This window comes from Macaca mulatta, chromosome 7 (assembly GCF_049350105.2).
Source record: "Macaca mulatta isolate MMU2019108-1 chromosome 7, T2T-MMU8v2.0, whole genome shotgun sequence".
NCBI lineage: Eukaryota > Metazoa > Chordata > Mammalia > Primates > Cercopithecidae > Macaca > Macaca mulatta.
In genome coordinates this window covers 176,799,726-176,818,398 of record NC_133412.1, presented here as the reverse complement: position 1 = coordinate 176,818,398, position 18,673 = coordinate 176,799,726, and the positions used below count along the sequence as shown (strand labels likewise).

The following is an 18,673-nucleotide window of genomic DNA, read 5'->3' as shown; positions in this document are numbered from 1 at the left end:
AGTAACATGGGATGGAGGGTAAGAGAAATGACATATGGGGATTAACAGGAATAGATAAGAAGATAGTCTCACATGGACCAAAGATAATGTGACTCTTCACAGATGAATTTATGAGAAAGCATATAAGAATATGAATAGGAAGGGGGAACTGTTATTGTCCCATAAATACAGTAAAATCTGTTTCACTTTTGAATAAAATAATTGTTACTGGTGTAGTAGGTGAACTAATGTAATATGGTGAAAAATAATTTACTTTTCTAATCCTTAGAATAAAAAACTTGTAAGGCACAAGTTGTAGCTAAAAAAATGTTGATTCAGGCCGGGTGTGGTGGCTCACGCCTGTAATCCCAGCACTTTAGGAGGCCGAGGCAGGCGGATCACAAGGTGAGGAGTTCAAGATCAGCCTGGCCAATATGGTGAAACCCCATCTCTACTAAAAATACAAAAATTAGCCAGGCGTAGTGGCGGGCACCTGTAGACCCAGCTACTCAGAAGGCTGAGGCAGGAGAATCGCTTGAACCTGGGAGGTGGAGGTTGTGGTGAGCCGAGATCGGGTCACTGCACTCCAATCTGGGCAACAGAGTGAGACTCCGTCTCAAAAAAAAAAAAAAAAGAAAAGTTGATTCAGTAACTTTCAGCTAGTCAATCTCTTCCCAGGTAAGAGATTTCAGGGAATAAAAGAAATAGAAAACTGTGGTGTCAAACCTTCAAGGCACTCACAATACACATGGGGCGCTAACAGGGGAACAGTAACTGAAACAAGGGGCAATTCCTGCCCCATGAGAAAATCAGAGTGAATACTCCAATGCTGTCCAATAGGTGTATAATGTGACATACATATGTAATTTTCAATTTTCTAGTAGCTCCATTGAAAAATGTAAAAAGAAACATATTTAATATGTTAAATTAATTTAAATACCATTTTACTTAATTCAATATATCCCCCAATATTTCAATGCATAATATAAAAAGGCTTTATATCCTATTTTTGAAATACTGTCTTTGAAGTCTGGTTTATCTTTCACACTTACGGAACGCCTTAACTCAGACTAACCATGTTTCAAGTGCTTGGTAGCCCTGCGTGTGGCCAGTTGCTACTGTGCTGGATACTGCAGCTCTAGGCACCCAAAGGACATGATCACATTTGGGTGAGAAAAAGGAAAAAAGGTACCCCAAGATGTGAAGGGATGGAGTCTTCAAAGGGCAAGTAGAAGAATTCTTATGACAGATGAAGGTCATCTCAGGCCAGGCACCATCCAAGAAGAGGTAAGAAAGCTTGGGGGAAAGGGGGAAACGTTACTCTACTACAACAACCCACCATTAGCCAAATTTACTGCCAAGTTTTCAAGAAGCCTATCAATCTTAGTTTGTTATTTATAATAACAAGTACTAGCTAAATTTTAAAGACACGTATTGACATATGTAAATACCTAATCCATGTCTGGTTATAAATCATGGCTGCATTTACCTCCCCTCCCTCTCCAAACTCCATTAAAATGAAAGTAAAGGAAAAAAATATAAGGCATAAGGAAAAAAGCCACAAGACAAAGAAAACAGAAGTGATGACAGATATACTTTCGGAAACTAAAAAAAGAAGGAAAATGACTTAACACATATAAGAAAGATTAATCCTAAGCCAGCTATAGAGATACTGGAAAATCCTGATTTCTATTATAGAACCCTTAAAAGGTTCAGGAACTGGTGGTACCAAGAACCTCTAGAAGTGTGAGTGAAGTAAGCCTGAAACAAGAAGATCTGTCAGTCTGTTAAATAACAGACCCCCTGGGTCTCCTCTCCTACTCTGGCAAAAAACCGAAGGTTCTTTAGAAAGGGCAAAATGGAAAGTCTCTGGGCTTGGGAACACAGGGCACAACTGAGGGGAGGGACATTGAAAACAAGTAGAGAAAGCAGAAAGCCACAGACCTTTCTTTCTGCCCTCTCCCCTGACTCAGCTCCCGGGAACATGGGCATTCTGTGCTTGCCCAGGCCAAGTGATAAGACAAAAATATACTGGTATCAAGAGCTCCACAAAGAAGTAACAGTGTGGGCCGGGCGCGGTGGCTCAAGCCTGTAATCCCAGCACTTTGGGAGGCCGAGATGGGCGGATCACGAGGTCAGGAGATCGAGACCATCCTGGCTAACACGGTGAAACCCCGTCTCTACTAAGAAATACAAAAAATAGCTGGGCGAGGTGGCGGGCGCCTGTAGTCCCAGCTACTCGGGAGGCTGAGGCCGGAGAATGGCGTGAACCCAGGAGGCGGAGCTTGCAGTGAGCTGAGATCCGGCCACTGCACTCCAGCCTGGGCTACAGAGCGAGACTCCGTCTCAAAAAAAAAAAAAAAAAAAAGAAGTAACAGTGTGCCCCACTGTTGTATTCAAGATCCATCCAAATGCACAAAACTTCCAATCAGCCTTAAATAAACGCAGAAAAATAAGCAAGACTCAAAATAGCATTATCTCTCTCCAAATCAGAGTGTCAGATGCTATATAAGACAAAAAACAAAATTCTGAGGAAAAAGGATATTCAGTCTAGAATTCTATATGCAGCCAAAATAGCAATCAAGTATGAGAACAGAATAAAGATGTTTGCAGATATGAAAGGATTTTAAAAATTTACCTCCCAGCAACTTTCTCAGAAAATCACTGGAGGAACTGCTGCAATGAAACCTGGGAGTGAACCAAAGGGAAGAAAATAGGATCCAACAAGAAAGGCAAAGGGAATCCCTAGGATACGAGTGAAGGGAGATCTCAGGATGACAACTATGCAACAGAACAGACAGCTAGAACACAAGGCCAGCCTGACAGAGATGAAAGTGACAGAATGCCTAATGAATCTGACCACAGAGGAGACTGAGAAAGCGAAAAGTCATAAAAATCCAAGCAAACAAAAACACCAAGAAAAAACTTGAGATGATGTTATTCTCTGATTAAAAAAAACAAAAAACAAAAACATGAGGCATAGGCAAGTGAATTTATTTGTCCACAGTTACTTAAATCTCAAGACCAGTTTCAAATTCCAGTCTAAAAATAAAACTCTAAATTCTACCTTCTCCTTGTATATGTTGTTCCTTCTTTTTTGCTCCATATCTTATGAGGTCCATTCTACCTCTTTAGAATCTTTATCTCAATCAGTCTTAGGCTCTCATTTTTGTCTTCCACTTTCAAGCCCAGACTCCACCACACATCCCTTCAGGAAAGTAGTGTAAGATTATGGCCAGGCGCTGTGGCTCATGCCTACAATCCTAGCACTTTGGGAGGCTGAGGTGGGTGGTCACTTGAGGTCAGGAGTTATAGACCTGACTGGCCATGTTGAAACCCCATCTCTACTAAAAATACAAAAATTAGCCGGGCGTGGTGGCGGGTGCCTGTAATCCCAGCTACTCGGGTGGCTGATGCAGAAGAACTGCTGGAACCCAGGAGACGAAGGTTGCGGTAAGCCAAGATCATGCCATTGCACTCCAGCCTGGGCAACAGAGCAAGACTCCATCATAAAAAAAAAGAAAAAAGACTAGGGTTATGTAAAATTCTAGAAACAAAACCTGTGAATTCAACTTCTCTGATTTCATATTAAATTCTATCAATACAGATTTTTGTGTGAAATGTCCATACACAAACCCCACAATATTTAGGTCCAACCAAAAGCAACTGCTTATCAACAAGAAATACAGAAAAAACACCTGCTTTGTTTGAGCTTCGACACTGAACTCCAAGGTCCCACATAACCCACAGAAACAATGTCTTATCCAGTGTACACAGAAGTACACAAGACTAACCACAGTTGAGCAGCCTGAATGGCTAGAGTGCAGTGCTAGCGAACTCTAGGCTGAAGATAAAGTTGGATGCCCCCCATCTCCAAAAAAAAGGCCTTTTCTTTCAAAGCCAACTTCTTTTTTTTTTTTCTTTTTTTTCTTTTTTTTTTTTTTTTGAGACGGAGTCTCGCTCTGTCGCCCAGGCTGGAGTGCAGTGGCGCGATCTCGGCTCACTGCAAGCTCCGCCTCCTGGGTTTACGCCATTCTCCTGCCTCAGCCTCCTGAGTAGCTGGGACTACAGGCGCCCGCCACCGCGCCCGGCTAATTTTTTGTATTTTTAGTAGAGACGGGGTTTCACCATGGTCTCGATCTCCTGACCTTGTGATCCGCCCGCCTCGGCCTCCCAAAGTGCTGGGATTACAGGTGTGAGCCACCGCGCCCGGCCCAAAGCCAACTTCTGCCCTTCCAATTGCTCTGTACAAGCAGGTGCAGATGGGTCAGTACAAATTCCTTAATTACTTTTGCAGACCAACTCCAAGCACAACCTTTAACTTCTGTGTGAGACAGGACATTAAAGCTTCCCAGGTAAGAGATTTATTTTCTCCTTCAGGTTTAATTTGAAATTTTAAAATGGAAATGAGACAAATGAATTTTCTGCTTCAGTACTCCCAGTGGTGATCAGAGGGTGCTGCATTCCCTGACCCCTTTTTCTTTTTTAACCAAAGCCACAAGTCATGGAACATTCCCTGACTCTCACTAGGATTTTGTTCCAGCCCAGGAACAAATTCCAGGCATAAAATCTGGCTATATCTTAGAATAATAAAATGCAGGCCGAGCGCAGTGGCCCAAGCCTGTAATCCCAGCACTTCGGAAGGCCAAGGCAGGTGAATCACCCAAGGTGAGGAGTTCGAGACCAGCCTGGTCAACATGGTGAAACCCCATCTCTACTAAAAATACAAAAAATTAGCTGGGCATAGTGGTGCGTGCCTATAATCCCAGCTACTCAGGCCAGGTGGCGGAGGTTGCAGTGAGTGGAGGTCACAAGATTGCACTCCAGCCTGGGCAACAAGAGCGAAACTCTGTCTCAAAAAAAAAAAAAAAAAAAAAAAAAGGTAATAAAATGCAGAACAATCCTCTTTGAAATCAAATAGTTACTATTAATTTTTATTAGGTATAAGCCTCTATGTAATTACAATGTAAATCATACACCATGTAAGTCTAAGAAAGTTACAATGTATATATCATGAGCTACATAACTGAAATGACCAAAATTCTACTTACTGCAAATTTCAACCTTTACCTAATTTACATATATAAGATAAGGATGCTCAAATTAAGTCTATAAGATCTTTCCCTAAAAACTCTAAATATTTTCATGAATTCTTCAGAGATCAACTTTTTTTCTCTTTCTTGTTTTAAGACACAGAGTTTCACCATGTTGTACCAGGTAGACAAGTGCTGTCCAGGTGGACTGGCCTCAAGTGATCCGCTGGCCTCACCCTCCTGAGTCCTGAAATTACAGGTCACCTTTTTTCTGATAAGGCCCAAACAGCTTGATTCAACAGGTTATGCTTAGAAGTTAAAAAGCTGATTAAGCCGGGGGCACGGTGGCTCACGCCTGTAATCCCAGCACTTTGGGAGGCTGAGGAGGGAGGATCATGAGGTCAGGAGTTCGAGATCAGCCTGCCAATATGGTGAAACCCCGCCTCTACTAAAAATACAAAAAAATTAGCCAGGCGTGGTAACAGGCACCTGTAATCCCAGCTACTCGGGAGGCTGAGGCAGGAGAACTGCTTGAACCCGGGAGGTGGAGGTTGCAGTGAGCCGAGATCATGCCATTGCACTCCAGCCTGGGTAACAAGAGTGAAACTCCGTCTCAAAAAATAAAATTTAAAAATTAGCTGGGCATAGTGGCGGCTGCCTATAATCCTAGCTACTCAGGAGGCTGAGGCAGGAGAATCGCTTGAACCCAGGAGGCAGAGGTTGCAGCGAGCCGAGATCGTGCCACTGCACATCAGCTCAGGCGACAGTGCGAGACTTCGCCTCAGGGGAAAAAAAAAAAGCTGATTAAATAAAACCATATTACATATTTTAAATGAGATACTCTATACTGATATACAGTTAAGTGATCGTCAAATGGCAACTATTGCTGTTTTCCACAACCACACTTTTTAATAAACAGCCAGTTTTTTTTAAACTCATGGAACCTGAAAACTCAATTAAATGGTCTGGAAATCTCCCTTTGATAGTCACAGTATAATCTCAAAGGAGTATAGTTTAGTCAGCAAGACTTCACTGAACAGTAAGGCAGTGATTTTTTTTTTCTTAATAAATAAACATCAGAAATTCCTGCTATAGTGATTCTTAAGAGTGGTCCCTGGACCTGGAGCATCAACATCACCTGGCAACTTGTTAGAAATTCCAATTCTACGGGTAAAATCAAGGTCTAGGGGTAGGGCCCAGCGATCAGGGTTCTAAAGCCCCTTCAGGTGATTCTAATGTTTGCTTAAGTTTGAGCGTTACAGACTAGCTTCACAAAGCTCAGGCTGCTTTGTTCCGCAAGGAGCAGGAAATCCTAAAGAGCGGGAATGCTATATGTCCCAGGTACATGGCTTCTACAGCACCTAACACAGTATCATACACACGGTAGGCATTCATACTTGCTGAACAGGTTATTCAGTCTCACATAACCAATGGTTGACTAGACAACAGCATTACCAGTTTCACAGATGTCAGAAATTTGGGGGACTATTTGTGTTAACTAATAATAAGTACACGATGCACACATATCAGTAGCTGTTAAATAACTTCACTGGGAAAGCCCTGGGTCTCTGGTACTTTGGCCAATAATGTTACCAGGCTTACAAAGTGTCATATCCTTTGAAATTAAGGTGAAAAATATGTTTCTCATTTTGCCAGTATAGAAAAAGGATGTATCCATGGCTCCATAAAACTACAGAACATAAACTGAAATGCCAACTGCTTGGTTGCCTTTAAAAAGCATATTTTGACTGGGCACAGTGGCTCATGCCTGTAATCCCAGCACTTTGGGAGGTCAAGGCAGGCGGACCACCTCAGGTCAGGAGTTCGAGAACAGCTTGGCCAACATGGCAAAATCCCATCTCTACTAAAAATACAAAATAAAATAAAATAAATTAGCCAGGCATGGTGGTGGGTGCCTGTAATCCCAGCTACTCAGGAGGCTGCAGCACGAGAATCACTTGAACCCAGGCGGCAGAGGTTGGCAGTGAGCCGAGATTGCACCATCGCACTCCAACCTGGGTGACAGAGCAAGACTCCATCTCAATTTAAAAAAAAAAAAAAGCATATTTGACTTATCAGCCAACTCTAATGTATGAATTCAAGCTGGATTCTAATTTGAACAGAGTTTAAAAATCAGAAATGTGAGAAAATTTAAACACTGCATATGTGATATTAAGAAAATATGATAAAGGTATTGCTTTTATGTTTCTTAAAACAGGCTTTATCTCTTTTAAAAGCTCTAGAGAGGAAATGATGCTGCATTTGCTTCTTAATTTATAAATGAAATAAGACTGGCCACTGAGCTGCGCTGTGGAGTACATGGGGGCTAAGTACATACCAGGATTTCTCAACCCTGGCACTACTGACATTTTAGGCCAGATAATTCTTTCTTGTGGAAGGCTGTCCTATGTACTGTAAAATGTTTAGTAGCATTTCTGGTCAGTCAAACCTCTCTCTACTTGTGATAACCAAAAATGTCTTTAGACATTGTCAAATGTCCACTAGAGGGCAAAATCACGCTGTGGTTGAGAAGCATTGATAAATAACATTCTATTTGTTTAAATTTTCCTATAATAAAACACTTTAAAAAATAGTTTTGACTGAGTGTGGTGGCTCATACCTGTAATTCCAGTGCTTTGGGAGGCTGGGACAGGAGGAATGCTTGAGCCCAGGAGTTAGAGACCACCTTGGACAATATAGGGAGATCCTATTTCTACGAAAAAATTAAAAATTAGCCCTGCATGTGGTAGGGCACGCATGTAGTGCCAGCTACTCGGGAGGCTGAGTTGGAAGGATTGCTTGAGCCCAAGAGGTCAAGGCTACAGCAAGTTGTGATTGCTCCACTGCACTCCTGCCTGGGTGACAGAGCGAGATACTGTCTCAAAATAAAAATAAAATCTACAGCAACCTTGTCCAACCCACGGTCCAAGGGCTGCATGCAGCCCAGCACAGCTTTGAAAGTGACCCAACACAAATTCACAAACTTTGTTAAAACACCAATTTTTTTTTAAGCTTATCAGCTATCGTTAGTATTAGTGTATTTTATTTGTGGCCTAAGACATTCTTCTTCCAATGTGGCCCAGAGAAGCCAAAAGATTGGACACCTCTGATCTACAAGCTTAAAAAAAAAGTTTTAGAAATACTCTGTGTACAGGTACAACTACATCTCCTTGTGGAGCCTAAGCTAGAGATCTGGGGCCCAGTAGAGGCTTTGCTATTAAATATTTAATGGTCTCCTGTCATTAGTAGCAGCCTTTGTCACCTCGCAGAGTCTCAGCATCCTCATTGGATTAGATTGAGTAGTTCTTCTGAGCTATAACACAATGTGGCAACAGCAAACTTTTTTTTTTTTTTGAGACAGAGTCTCGTTCTGTCGCCCAGGCTGGAGTGCAATGGCTCAATCTCAGCTCACTGCACTCTCCGTCTCCAGGGTTTAAGCAATCCTTCTGCCTCAGGCTCCCAAGTGCTGGGATTACAGGCGCCTGCCACTGCGCCCGGCTAATTTTTGTATTTTTAGTAGAGACAGGGTTTTGCCATCTTGGTCAGGCTGGTCTCGAACTCCTGACCTCAGGTGATCCACCTGCCTCGGCCTCCCAAAGTGCTGAGATTACAGGTGTGAGCCACCACACCTGGCCAACAGTAAACTTTTATATACCCATTCACTAAGGGTGGACATTAACATTTGGAAATCAAACAAAAATTAGTGTACAAGGATGAAGATAATATTTATGTTGCAATTTTTTTTTTTTTGAGACAGAGTCTTACTCTGTCACCCAGGCTGCAGTGCAGTGGCATGATCTTGGCTCACTGCAACCTTCGCCTCTTGTGTTCAAGTGATTATCCCGCCTCAGCCTCTTGAGTAGCTGGGATTACAGGCATGCACCACCGCACCCAGCTAACTTATTTTTTGAGACAGACTCTTGTTCTGTCGCCCAGGCTGGAATGCAGTGGCCCAATCTCGGCTCACTGCAAGCTCTGCCTCCCGGGTTCACACCATTCTCCTGCCTCGGCCTCCCAAGTAACGGGGACTATAGGCGCCCGCCACCACGCCCGGCTAACTTTTTGTATTTTTAGTAGAGACAGGGTTTCACCAAGTTAGCCAGGATGGTCTCAATCTCCTGACCTCATGATCTGCCCGCCTCCGCCTCCCAAAGTGCTGGGATTACAGGCGTGAGACACCGCGCCCAGTCTTTTTTTTTTTTTTTTTTTTTGTACAGATGGGGTTTCACCACGTTGGCCAGGCTGGCCTCCAACTCCTGGCCTCAAGCCATCTGCCCACCTTAGCCTCCTAAAGTGCTGGGATTACAGGCATGAGCCACCACACCCGGCCTGCCTTTTCTTAGTCTTGATCTAATATGTAACATTCTTATCATAGCTACATACAATTATTTAAAATTTAAATAAGATTCCTGGGATAAGCACAATAAAAAGTATTTTTACAAAATACTAAAACATACCTATTCTAGTCACAATAGCCAAAAATGTCCATCACTGGTGAGTGGATTAAAAAAATTGTGGCACATCCAAACAAGGAAATACTAACACAGCAGTAAAAAGGAATGAACTACTGATATACATTGAAATAAATCTCAAAAGTACTACGCTAAGTGAAAGAAGACACAAAAGATTATTTACTTTTGTGACTCCATTTACATAGCACCCTTGAAAAGGCAAAACCACAGGGACGGAAAGCAGATCAGTGGTTGCCCAGGGGTTGAGAAAGGGAGAAGGCACTGACTATAAAGGGCCATAAGGGAGCTTTCTGGTGATGGAAGTGTTCTACATCATGATTGTGATAGTGGTTACATAACTATACGCTTGTCAAAACTCACCAAACTGTATATTTAAAATGGATGAACATTACATCTCAACAAACCTAACTTTTTTAAGAAAAAAGCTTCTCAACAGAATGAGAGCTCCCATTCATTCTTGTACATTCACCACTCAATTGGCAGGAAGTCTAATACCTAGCAGTGCAGTAATGTAGGTAACAAAGTCTATACCTGAGTTGTAACACTGACACAAGGGCTCCACACTGTGAAAGCTACACAGTTCCTTCCAGAACATGCCAATACAAGAGTTAAAAATGTAACCGGGCATGGTAAATCAACGCAACAATGTGTAATAAACTTGATTTTAAAACAGTCAAAAATTCATTTTAAATACACTACATGGCCGGGCGTGGTGGCTCACGCCTGTGATACCAGCACTTTGGGAGGCCGAAGCGGGCGGATCACCTGAGGTCAGATTGAGACCAGCATGACAAACATGGAGAAACCTCTTCTCTACTAAAAATACAAAATTAGCCCGGAGTGGTGGCGCATGCCTGTAATCCTAGCTACTCAGGAGGCTGAGGCAGGAGAATCACTTGAACCTGGGAGGTGGAAGTTGCAGTGAGCCGAGATCGTGTCACAGCACTCCAGTCTGAGAGACAGAGCCAGACTCCATCTCAAAAAAGAAAGAGAGAAAGAAGACCCATTTGAAATCCTTCATTATCACAAATCTGCTATGACTGTTTTTGGCTTCAGTTTAGAAAGCATGGAGCTCCTACTCTGGTTCAACGTAAAGTTTTGCTTCTCTGAGTGAATATCAATGATCAAAACTAATCAGTTGGGCACACTGGCTCACGCCTGTAATATCAGCACTTTGAGGGGCCGAGGCGGGTGGATCACATGAGGCCAAGAGTTCTAGACCAGCCTGGCCAACATGGTGAAACCCTGTCTACTAAAAATACAAAAATGCAAGCCAGGCGTGGTGGTGCATGCCTGTAATCTCAGCTACTCGGGAGGCTGAGGCATGATAATCACTTCAGCCTGGGAGGCGAAGGCTGCAGTGAGCCAAGATCGCACCACCACACTCCAGCCTGGGAGACAGTCAGCCTGGGAGACAGTCTCGGTCTGTCTCAAAAAAAAAAAAACAAAAAAAGGTTTCTTTAAAAGGACCATAAGAAAATAGTTCCCTGACTCACCTAGTCTAAGAGTTTCTATTACTCGCTCTTTATATAATTTTCTAATCTCTCTCAGGTGGAGAAAGGTACACCACTGTTCTACTCACTAAGGGCTAAAGAGCATTAAATATTATACACTAATATGCTACAGGGATGTTTTAGGCTATGGTTTTACGTTTACAGATTAAATTATCAAATAGCTATCCAGCAAACAAGTGGCATTTTTGAAGATCAAAATTAAAACATTGACACCACTAGGCCATAACATCTCAGGACATTACTGAAAGCATGAAAACACTCAAAGCAAGGAAGCATTCCCTAAGAGAAGACATTTCGTGCCAGCAATTACCTCATAACACTTTTAATGAAAGGCCAGTGAAGTTTCTTTACAAGTTATTTACTAGACGTTTTACAGAATATAGGAAACAACTAGATTGAAACACTTTTGAAGCCAGTGTTAGAGGAGAGTTCAGAAAACGAACAGAGTTTGTCAAACGTTTCTTCAATGGCATTTCTACTACAAGTTCTCATTCTCTAGCAATGCTGTTCCTGGCATTTTGTAGTTTCACATGCACAAAATCAAAGGTTCCTTTTATAAAATCATAGCCTGTGAGCGCTGAAACGGACCTAAGAGCTCATCTAAGTCAACCTCTTTTTAGGAAGGAGGACAGCGAAGCCCCAGCGGGTGTCCCTCAGCTAGGCAGTGAGTGGCAGAGCACAACTTCACTATACATCTGCTTTTCTGCTTTTTAAAATGTTTAACTCCTTCAAAAAAGATTTGTATGGAAAGGAACCTATGCCTTAATAAAGGCTGCGCGCTAGTGTTTTGGAATTCCTAAGGGGACCGCAAAGATCCCTCAGTAGACACTTAGTGACTGTGATTAAATTTAGTTCCATCTTAAAAGAACGAGACAGCCCACTTGACTCAATCGATTACTCTTAATCAGCACCAGTACATATGGTATTAATATGATAGTCTCTCAAGAAATGCCTGACCAAGTTAAAAGCAGAGTTCGGTTAAAATAAGCACTGACCACTGCAGTGATCTGACACGCACACTTGCACAATCCATTGAGCGGCAACCCGGCCTCTCAAAGCACCGATTCGTAACGATGCAACTTATGGGCTTTACTAATCGACTAGACTGCAGGCATAATCGATATACTTCGTGGACCCGCCCGCGGGACAGGGCGGACTTCTGGAGGAAACGGTCCGACCTGGCTGCCTCTTGGGTGACTACGGCCTGCCCTCTATTTCCAGAGCGTTCGGGCTGGGGGGGAACACCCGACTGCAAGGCACTGCCCGAGGAGCACGAAGGCCACCCCGAAGGTCCGCCAACTACAACGCCCAGGTTACTTACGTTTTCAGTGTCTCGTTCATTCACCGTTGGCAATGGGGTCCTAGTGGACATTTTACTGCACTTTAATTCTGCACAATGCGAGGGCGAAAACAAAACAGCACAGCCCTAGGAGGCCGGCGACCAGCGTCCTCGAGTCCACGGCAGTTTCGAAGCGGCGCCGTGGGGAAGGCGGCTCCCTTCCCTCTACGGCCGTCTAGATCCCGGGCCTGGCCCGGGCCGTCCCCCGGCGGGTCCCGGGGCTCATTCTCTCCCTGCCCCGGCGGCCGAGGCGAGGAGCCCGGGAGGGCGGCAGTGGCGGAGCCGAGCCTGCGGCGAGCTGCCGGCTTCGGCCCGCCGGCGTCCCCTCGCCTCAGGGCGCCCCGCGATCCCGGGCCCCCTCGCCTCCTTCTCCACTCCCGCCCGTCGCGCCGCGAATTTCAGCTCCCGGGCCTCCACACAGCGCCGCCGGCGGCGTCTGAAAAAGAGGAGGCGGAGGAGGATGTGAAGGAAGTGGAGCGCAAGACAGGCCGCCGCGGGCTGTGGGCGCTGACCATGGAGCGGGCTGCGGAGGAGGCGCCTGCGCCCGGCTGCTTCTCCCTCTCTAGCGAGCTTGCTGCCTCAGCCTCCGCCCTGCTGGCCGCCGCTGCTGCCGCCGCACCCCGGCACCTCGGAGCCTCACGGACCCAAGATGGCCGCTCCTCGGCTTCCTCTGCTGCCTCCGGCTGCCGGAAGTGACGACAGGCCGCCTCCCGGAGTCCCGCCAATCAGCGTGGCCTGAGAAAGCCGGCCCGGCTGTTGTTGCTAGGGGCGACTTGGCCCAGACCCCGCCGCGGGGGCGGTGAAGAGGGCGGGGAAGCGCTGGCCGGGTCTCCACTGACTACCGCGGGCGGCGGGTTCCTCCTGTACGGAGCGCTCCGGCAACCCCGAAAGAGCCGAGAAACGGCCCTGGGCGACAGCCAGAGCCCTCCCGCTGAGTTGGCATTTACAGACTACAGGCCTGGGTTGGCTGGATTACAGATCGAGAGCCTACTGTGCACAAAAGTTGCGGTTGCATCCTTCGGACTGCGCTGCACCGACTGGAGCCCCAGCATTAATGACAGGGCCGGGGCTACGGGAAGGAGCCGGGCTCTTGCATCCTTAACTGTGACCCGGGCGTCAGGCTCTCGCCCACAAACCTTCCCGTCTCCGGATCTGAGCAGCTGCGGGCTGGGCCGGACTCCGAGGGCAGCAGGAGCCTCTTGCCCTCAAGGAGCTGGTGGTCAGGCGGGTGACAGACCTGGACCCAGCTAAATGCCATCCGGATGGAAGAGTGCAATAACGAGGGTGGCACAAAGGGGATGGAGTCGGGGGCGAAATGAATCTGTAGAGGCCCCCAGGGACCAGTTCCTAAATGCCTGTGCGGAATTTATAAGCAGAGTTTTCTTACAGTCAGTGCGTCGCTGCTGGAGACTGGAAGCATCTTTGGGTGCCAGCCTCGGGCCAGACTCGGTAGACGCCTGCAGGCGGGAACCCTGGAAATGCTACCTGACCTAGAAACCTTCCTTGCCCATTCACCTCTTCACGTGTTCGGTGCCTCTACTCAGCTCCTGGCCAGCGGTGGATGGAATCCATGGGTGCAGGGTCCGAAGAGGGAGAGTAGTGTGGGATGGGGGTGACACTAACTGTTACCGAGAGTCAAGTCTACCTTGTAGGTTCATGACATTTGTTACCTCATTTAGCCTCAGGGTAACCCTGTGAGATGGACAGACACACATGCGATCCGAAGTCTAGACAGGTACAGTGACTTGGCTAAAGTACACAGGTTGGTTAGCGACAGAGCTGGGATTCTAACCTAGTTCCCAAAGCTTGGATAATAGGTAAGCCCTTGTAGTGGGTGGCTATGTCATGCTTGCTTCCCCTTTGATCCGTTGGCATCCCAACTGTCTTGCGATGTTTGAGACCTTTCTTGCTCCAGGAAATATATGTATCTTTTTTTTTTTTTTTTTGAGACGGAGTCTCGCTCTGTTGCCCAGGCTGGAGTGCAGTGGCGCGATCTCGGCTCACTGCAAGCTCCACCTCCCAGGCTCACGCCATTCTCCTGCCTCAGCCTCCCGAGTAGCTGGAACTACAGGCGCCCACCACCACGCCTGGCTAATTTTTTTGTATTTTTAGTAGAGACGGGGTTTCACTGTGTTAGCCAGGATGGTCTTGATCTCTTGACCTCGTGAGGCCTCCCAAACTGCTGGGATTACAGGCGTGAGCCACTGTGCCCAGCCAAATATATGTATCTTTAAACGCCAGATTCACTCCCAGAGGGGCCAGAGGCTCCCAAAGTTAAAACACCTGAGGACTAAGATAACACTCAGGGCTCCCATCTAACCCTCAGAGGGGAGTGCCCAGGAGGCCAAGAGTGGTTCTATTTAAAATGTGAATAGGGGCCAGGTGCAGTGGTTCACGCCTGTAATCCTAACACTTTGGGAGGCCGAGGTGGGTGGATTGCCTGAGCTCAGGAGTTTGAGACCACCAGCCTGGCCAACATGGTGAAACCCCATCTCTGCTAAAATACAAAAAATTAGCCAAGCATGGTGGTGTGTGCCTGTAGTCCCAGCTACTCAGGAGGCTGAGGCGAGAGAATCTCTTGAACATGGGAGGCAGAGTTGAAGTGAGCCAAGATCACCCCACTGCACTCCAGTCTGAGCAACAGAGCAAGACTGCGTCTCAAAAAAAACAAAAGAAAAGAAAACAAAATGTGAATAGGGAGATGGCATGCACATCTGTAATCCCAGCTACTTGGGAGTCTGAGGTGGGAGGTCACTTGAGCCCAGGAGTTGGAGACCAGCCTGGGCAACAGAGTGAGACCTTGTCTCTACAAAAACTAAAAAAAAAAAAAAAAAAAAAAAATGGCAGAAGGGCGATGCCCACCGCACTCCTTCCTGGGAGACAGAGCAAGAACGTGCCTCAAAAAAATAAATAAATAAAGTTATTCTCTTTCTCCTTCTGGCCAAGAAGAGTTAGTGGAATTCCATTAGTTAAATGTGTGCTTCACGCACTTCAACTGCAATGTCAGTTATGATAAGAAGGGGTGAGCGTAAGTGTTGTAGGAGACCCAAGCAGGGACATTTAGCTCAACTTGAGGGTTTGTATTCAGGGAAGGCTTCCTAGGGGAGAGGATGTTTATGCTGAGTCTAAAAGCATGAGCAGAGTTAGCTGTGGGAGGATGGGTAGAAAGGACAGTTCAAGCAGAAGAATGGCCTGACGAGCACCGCAATGAGAAGCCACACGGTGGGTCTGGGTAAATATCAGGAGAGTGAGCGGTGAGAAGCGAGACTGCAGGAGAAGGCCGGAGCCAGGCCGGGTTTGGACAGAGCATGACACCTGATTCTGCATCCCATCCTGATGAGAGTTGGGAAAACACCCCAGAAAGGGTTTCAGCCTCAGGCAGAAGCTTCGAGAAAGCGTATGGGAAGTTCAGAGCAGTTCACATTGGCCAGAGAAGTAGCTGGGGGAGGAGGTTTCCACCCGGGTGCTTTTCTCACCCAAGCCACATATGAAATAATGAGTCAGCAAATGCCAAAAGTTAGGAAATGAAGATAATAGTACTTAACTCAAGATGCTTTTGGTTTTTGTAAAAGCTAGAATTAAACGCCTTGAACTTTGCCTTGCACTTATGTTAAATGACATCATGACACTGTGAAGACTGGGAGATGGGTGTGTGTGCGTTTCTTTTTTCTTCTTTCTTTCTTTCTTTTTCTTTCTTTCTTTCTCTCTTTCTCTCTTTCTTTCTTTCCCTGCCTGCCTGCCTCTCTCTCTCTCTTCCCTGCCTCCATCCCTCTCTCCCTGCCTCCTTCCCTTCCTTCCTCTCTCTCTTTTTCCCCTTCCTTCCTTCCTTTGTTGTTGCTTGAGCCAGACAGGGTCTTGCTCTATTGCCCAGGCTGGGGCACAGTAGTGTGATCATAGCTCACTGCAGCCTTGAACTCCGGGGCTCAAGTGATCCTTTGCCTCCGCCTCCTGAATAGCTAGGACTACAGGTACGCACCACCACACCGAGATAATTTATTTGTAGAGACCAAGTCTTGCCCAGACTGAACTCCCAGCCTCAAGCAACCCTCCCATCTCTGCCTCCCAAGGTGCTAGGATTACAGGTGTGATCCACTGCACCCAGTCACCTGGGTGTGTGAATTACAAGCAAAAAAGAAAACGAGAGGAAGAGAAGAAAGAGTAAAGTATTGTTCTGTCCAAAGGACTCTTTGTGGTCCAGAATTATGTGCATCTATGGTCTGGAAGGAGTAGAGAGGAGGGTTTGGAAGTTGTCCTTGGAATGCCTTCTTCAATCCCTTTTCATATTTCTTGTTTCCTGTCTTCATATCAAAATAGTTTCTACCTTGGGGCCCCAAGCTGAAAAGATATAACTAAATTTACTAAGGTGTATATGTGCATAAGCAATACTTACTTTCATGGCAAGAAGGAAGGCACCATGAGACATCAGAAGCTGGAGATAATCTAGCCCTACTGTGTCCCTGTGGGGCAGATGAGAAACTGAGTCTCAAAGAGGCGACATGCCGGCCAGGCGCGGTGGCTCACGCCTGTAATCCCAGCACTTTGGGAGGCCTAGACGGGCGGATCACGAGGTCAGGAGATCGAGACCATCCTGGCTAACACGGTGAAACCCCGTCTCTACTAAAAAATACAAAAAAAAAAAAACAAAACTAGCCGGGTGAGGTGGCAGGCGCCTGTAGTCCCAGCTACTCGGGAGGCTGAGGCAGGAGAATGGCGTAAACCCGGGAGGCGGAGCTTGCAGTGAGCTGAGATCAAGCCACTGCACTCCAGCACTGGCGACAGAGCGAGACTCCGTCTCAAAAAAAAAAAAAAGAGGCGACATGCCACCTCTTAGCCATTAGGATAGCTACTAGCAAAAAAACAGAAAATAACAAATTTTGGCAAGAACATGGAGAAATTGGAAACTGTGCATGGTTGCTGGGGATGTAAAATGGTACAGCGTCTGTGGAAAACAGTATTATGTTTCTGAAAAAAATTAGAAATAGAATTACCATGTGATCTAGTAATCCCACTTCTAGGTAGATACCCAAAAGAATTGAAAACACAGTCTCAAGGAAACAGCTGGAGACTCATGCTCATGGCAGCATTATTCACAATAGCTAAAATGTGAAAGCAAACCAAGTGTCCATCCATAGATGAATGGCTAAACAAAGTGTGGTACGTCCATACAATGGAATATTATTCGACCTTAAAAAGAGGGGAAATTCTGACATTAGCTACAACATAGATGAACCTTGAGGACATTATGATGCGTGAAATAAGCCAAACACAAAAGGACAAATTCTGTATGGTCCCTCTTCTATGAGGTACCTGGAGCAGTCAAATGGATTCAGACAGAGAGTAGAATGGTGGTGCCAGTGGGGAGAAGGAAATAGAGAGTTCCTGCTTAATGGGCAGAGTTTCCTTTTGGAAAGAAAAGAGACATGACGACAGATTGCACAACCGTGTGAATGTACTCAATGCCACTAAACTATACACTTAAAAATGGTGGAGATGATTAAGATGGTTTTATGTTACATGTTTTTACCACAATTTTATGTATTCGTTTTTGAGATAGGGCCTCACTTTGTCATCCAGGCTGGAGTGCAGTGGCACAATCACAGCTCACTGTAGCCTCAACCTTCGGGGCTCAAGTGATCCTCCTGCCTTAGTTCCCCAAGTAGCTGGGTCCACAGGCGTGTACCACCATGCCCGGCTAATTTTTTTTTTTTTTTTTTTTGGTGCAGATGAGGGTTTGCCATTTTGCCTGGCTGGTCTCGAACTCCACGCCTCAAGCAAGGCTCCCGCCTCAGCCTCCCAAAGTGCTGGGATTACAGGCAGGAGCCACCATACTCAGCCCGCAATTTTAAAAACAAACAAAGAGATGAAGTGAAAGCTTCAGAAGCTTTGTCTGAAACTGCACAACTAGTTTGCAACAGGGCCAGAATGGGGACCCAAATCTCCCAAGCCCCAGCAGACGCCCCCCACACACACCAGCACCAGAAAGTATCTGGGTCCCTGACGGCAGCTTCAAGTACCTGCACTAGCAGTGAGATTGCCATCCTCCTGACTTCTTATGCAAAAAAATAAGCACTTCTTGTTGCACCCACTACAGTTGGGTTGTGATTTACTTGCAGCCCTGCGTGATCCTAACCGGTACTATCATGCTAAGTGTCACATCTCCTGACCCACAGGCCCATGCATTCTGCACCACATCTAGTTTGGACGGGCGTGGAAAGGCTGCTGCAGGCTCATCGCCCCATCACAACCCTCACAAACACAACTCCTCTACCAGAGAGTGGGAACTACTGGGACCCAGGAGCCATTCCTCAGTGTGTGTGTGTGTGTGTGTGTGTGTGT

General features: G+C 46.0%; 1 protein-coding gene and 2 long non-coding RNA genes across 49 annotated transcripts in view; all 3 read right to left on the bottom strand.

Moving 5' to 3' along the window:
* The window catches only part of MARK3 (microtubule affinity regulating kinase 3), a 119,003-nt gene extending 105,994 nt beyond the window's left edge, over window positions 1-13,009 (bottom strand). For 35 of the 47 annotated variants that reach the window (XM_077941934.1, XM_077941936.1, XM_077941940.1 and 32 more), the window contains exon 1: window positions 12,320-13,009. Coding sequence is in view for 36 of the 47 variants with exons in the window: in XM_015144541.3 (XP_015000027.1) it covers window positions 12,320-12,370 (51 nt within the window). In the remaining 11 variants the exon portion in view is untranslated. The remainder of the gene's footprint in view (window positions 1-12,319) is intronic. The other 12 variants (XM_077941903.1, XM_077941904.1, XM_077941908.1 and 9 more) reach the window with 1 other exon arrangement.
* LOC144330451 (uncharacterized) lies at window positions 2,953-4,866 on the bottom strand. The gene is made up of 2 exons (XR_013396631.1): window positions 4,205-4,866; window positions 2,953-3,221 (listed from the first exon to the last, which is right to left on the bottom strand). It is a non-coding gene; the product is annotated as an uncharacterized LOC144330451 (long non-coding RNA).
* Window positions 12,560-13,009, bottom strand: LOC144330433 (uncharacterized). The gene has a single exon (XR_013396611.1). It is a non-coding gene; the product is annotated as an uncharacterized LOC144330433 (long non-coding RNA).
* Window positions 13,010-18,673: the final 5,664 nt, after the last annotated feature.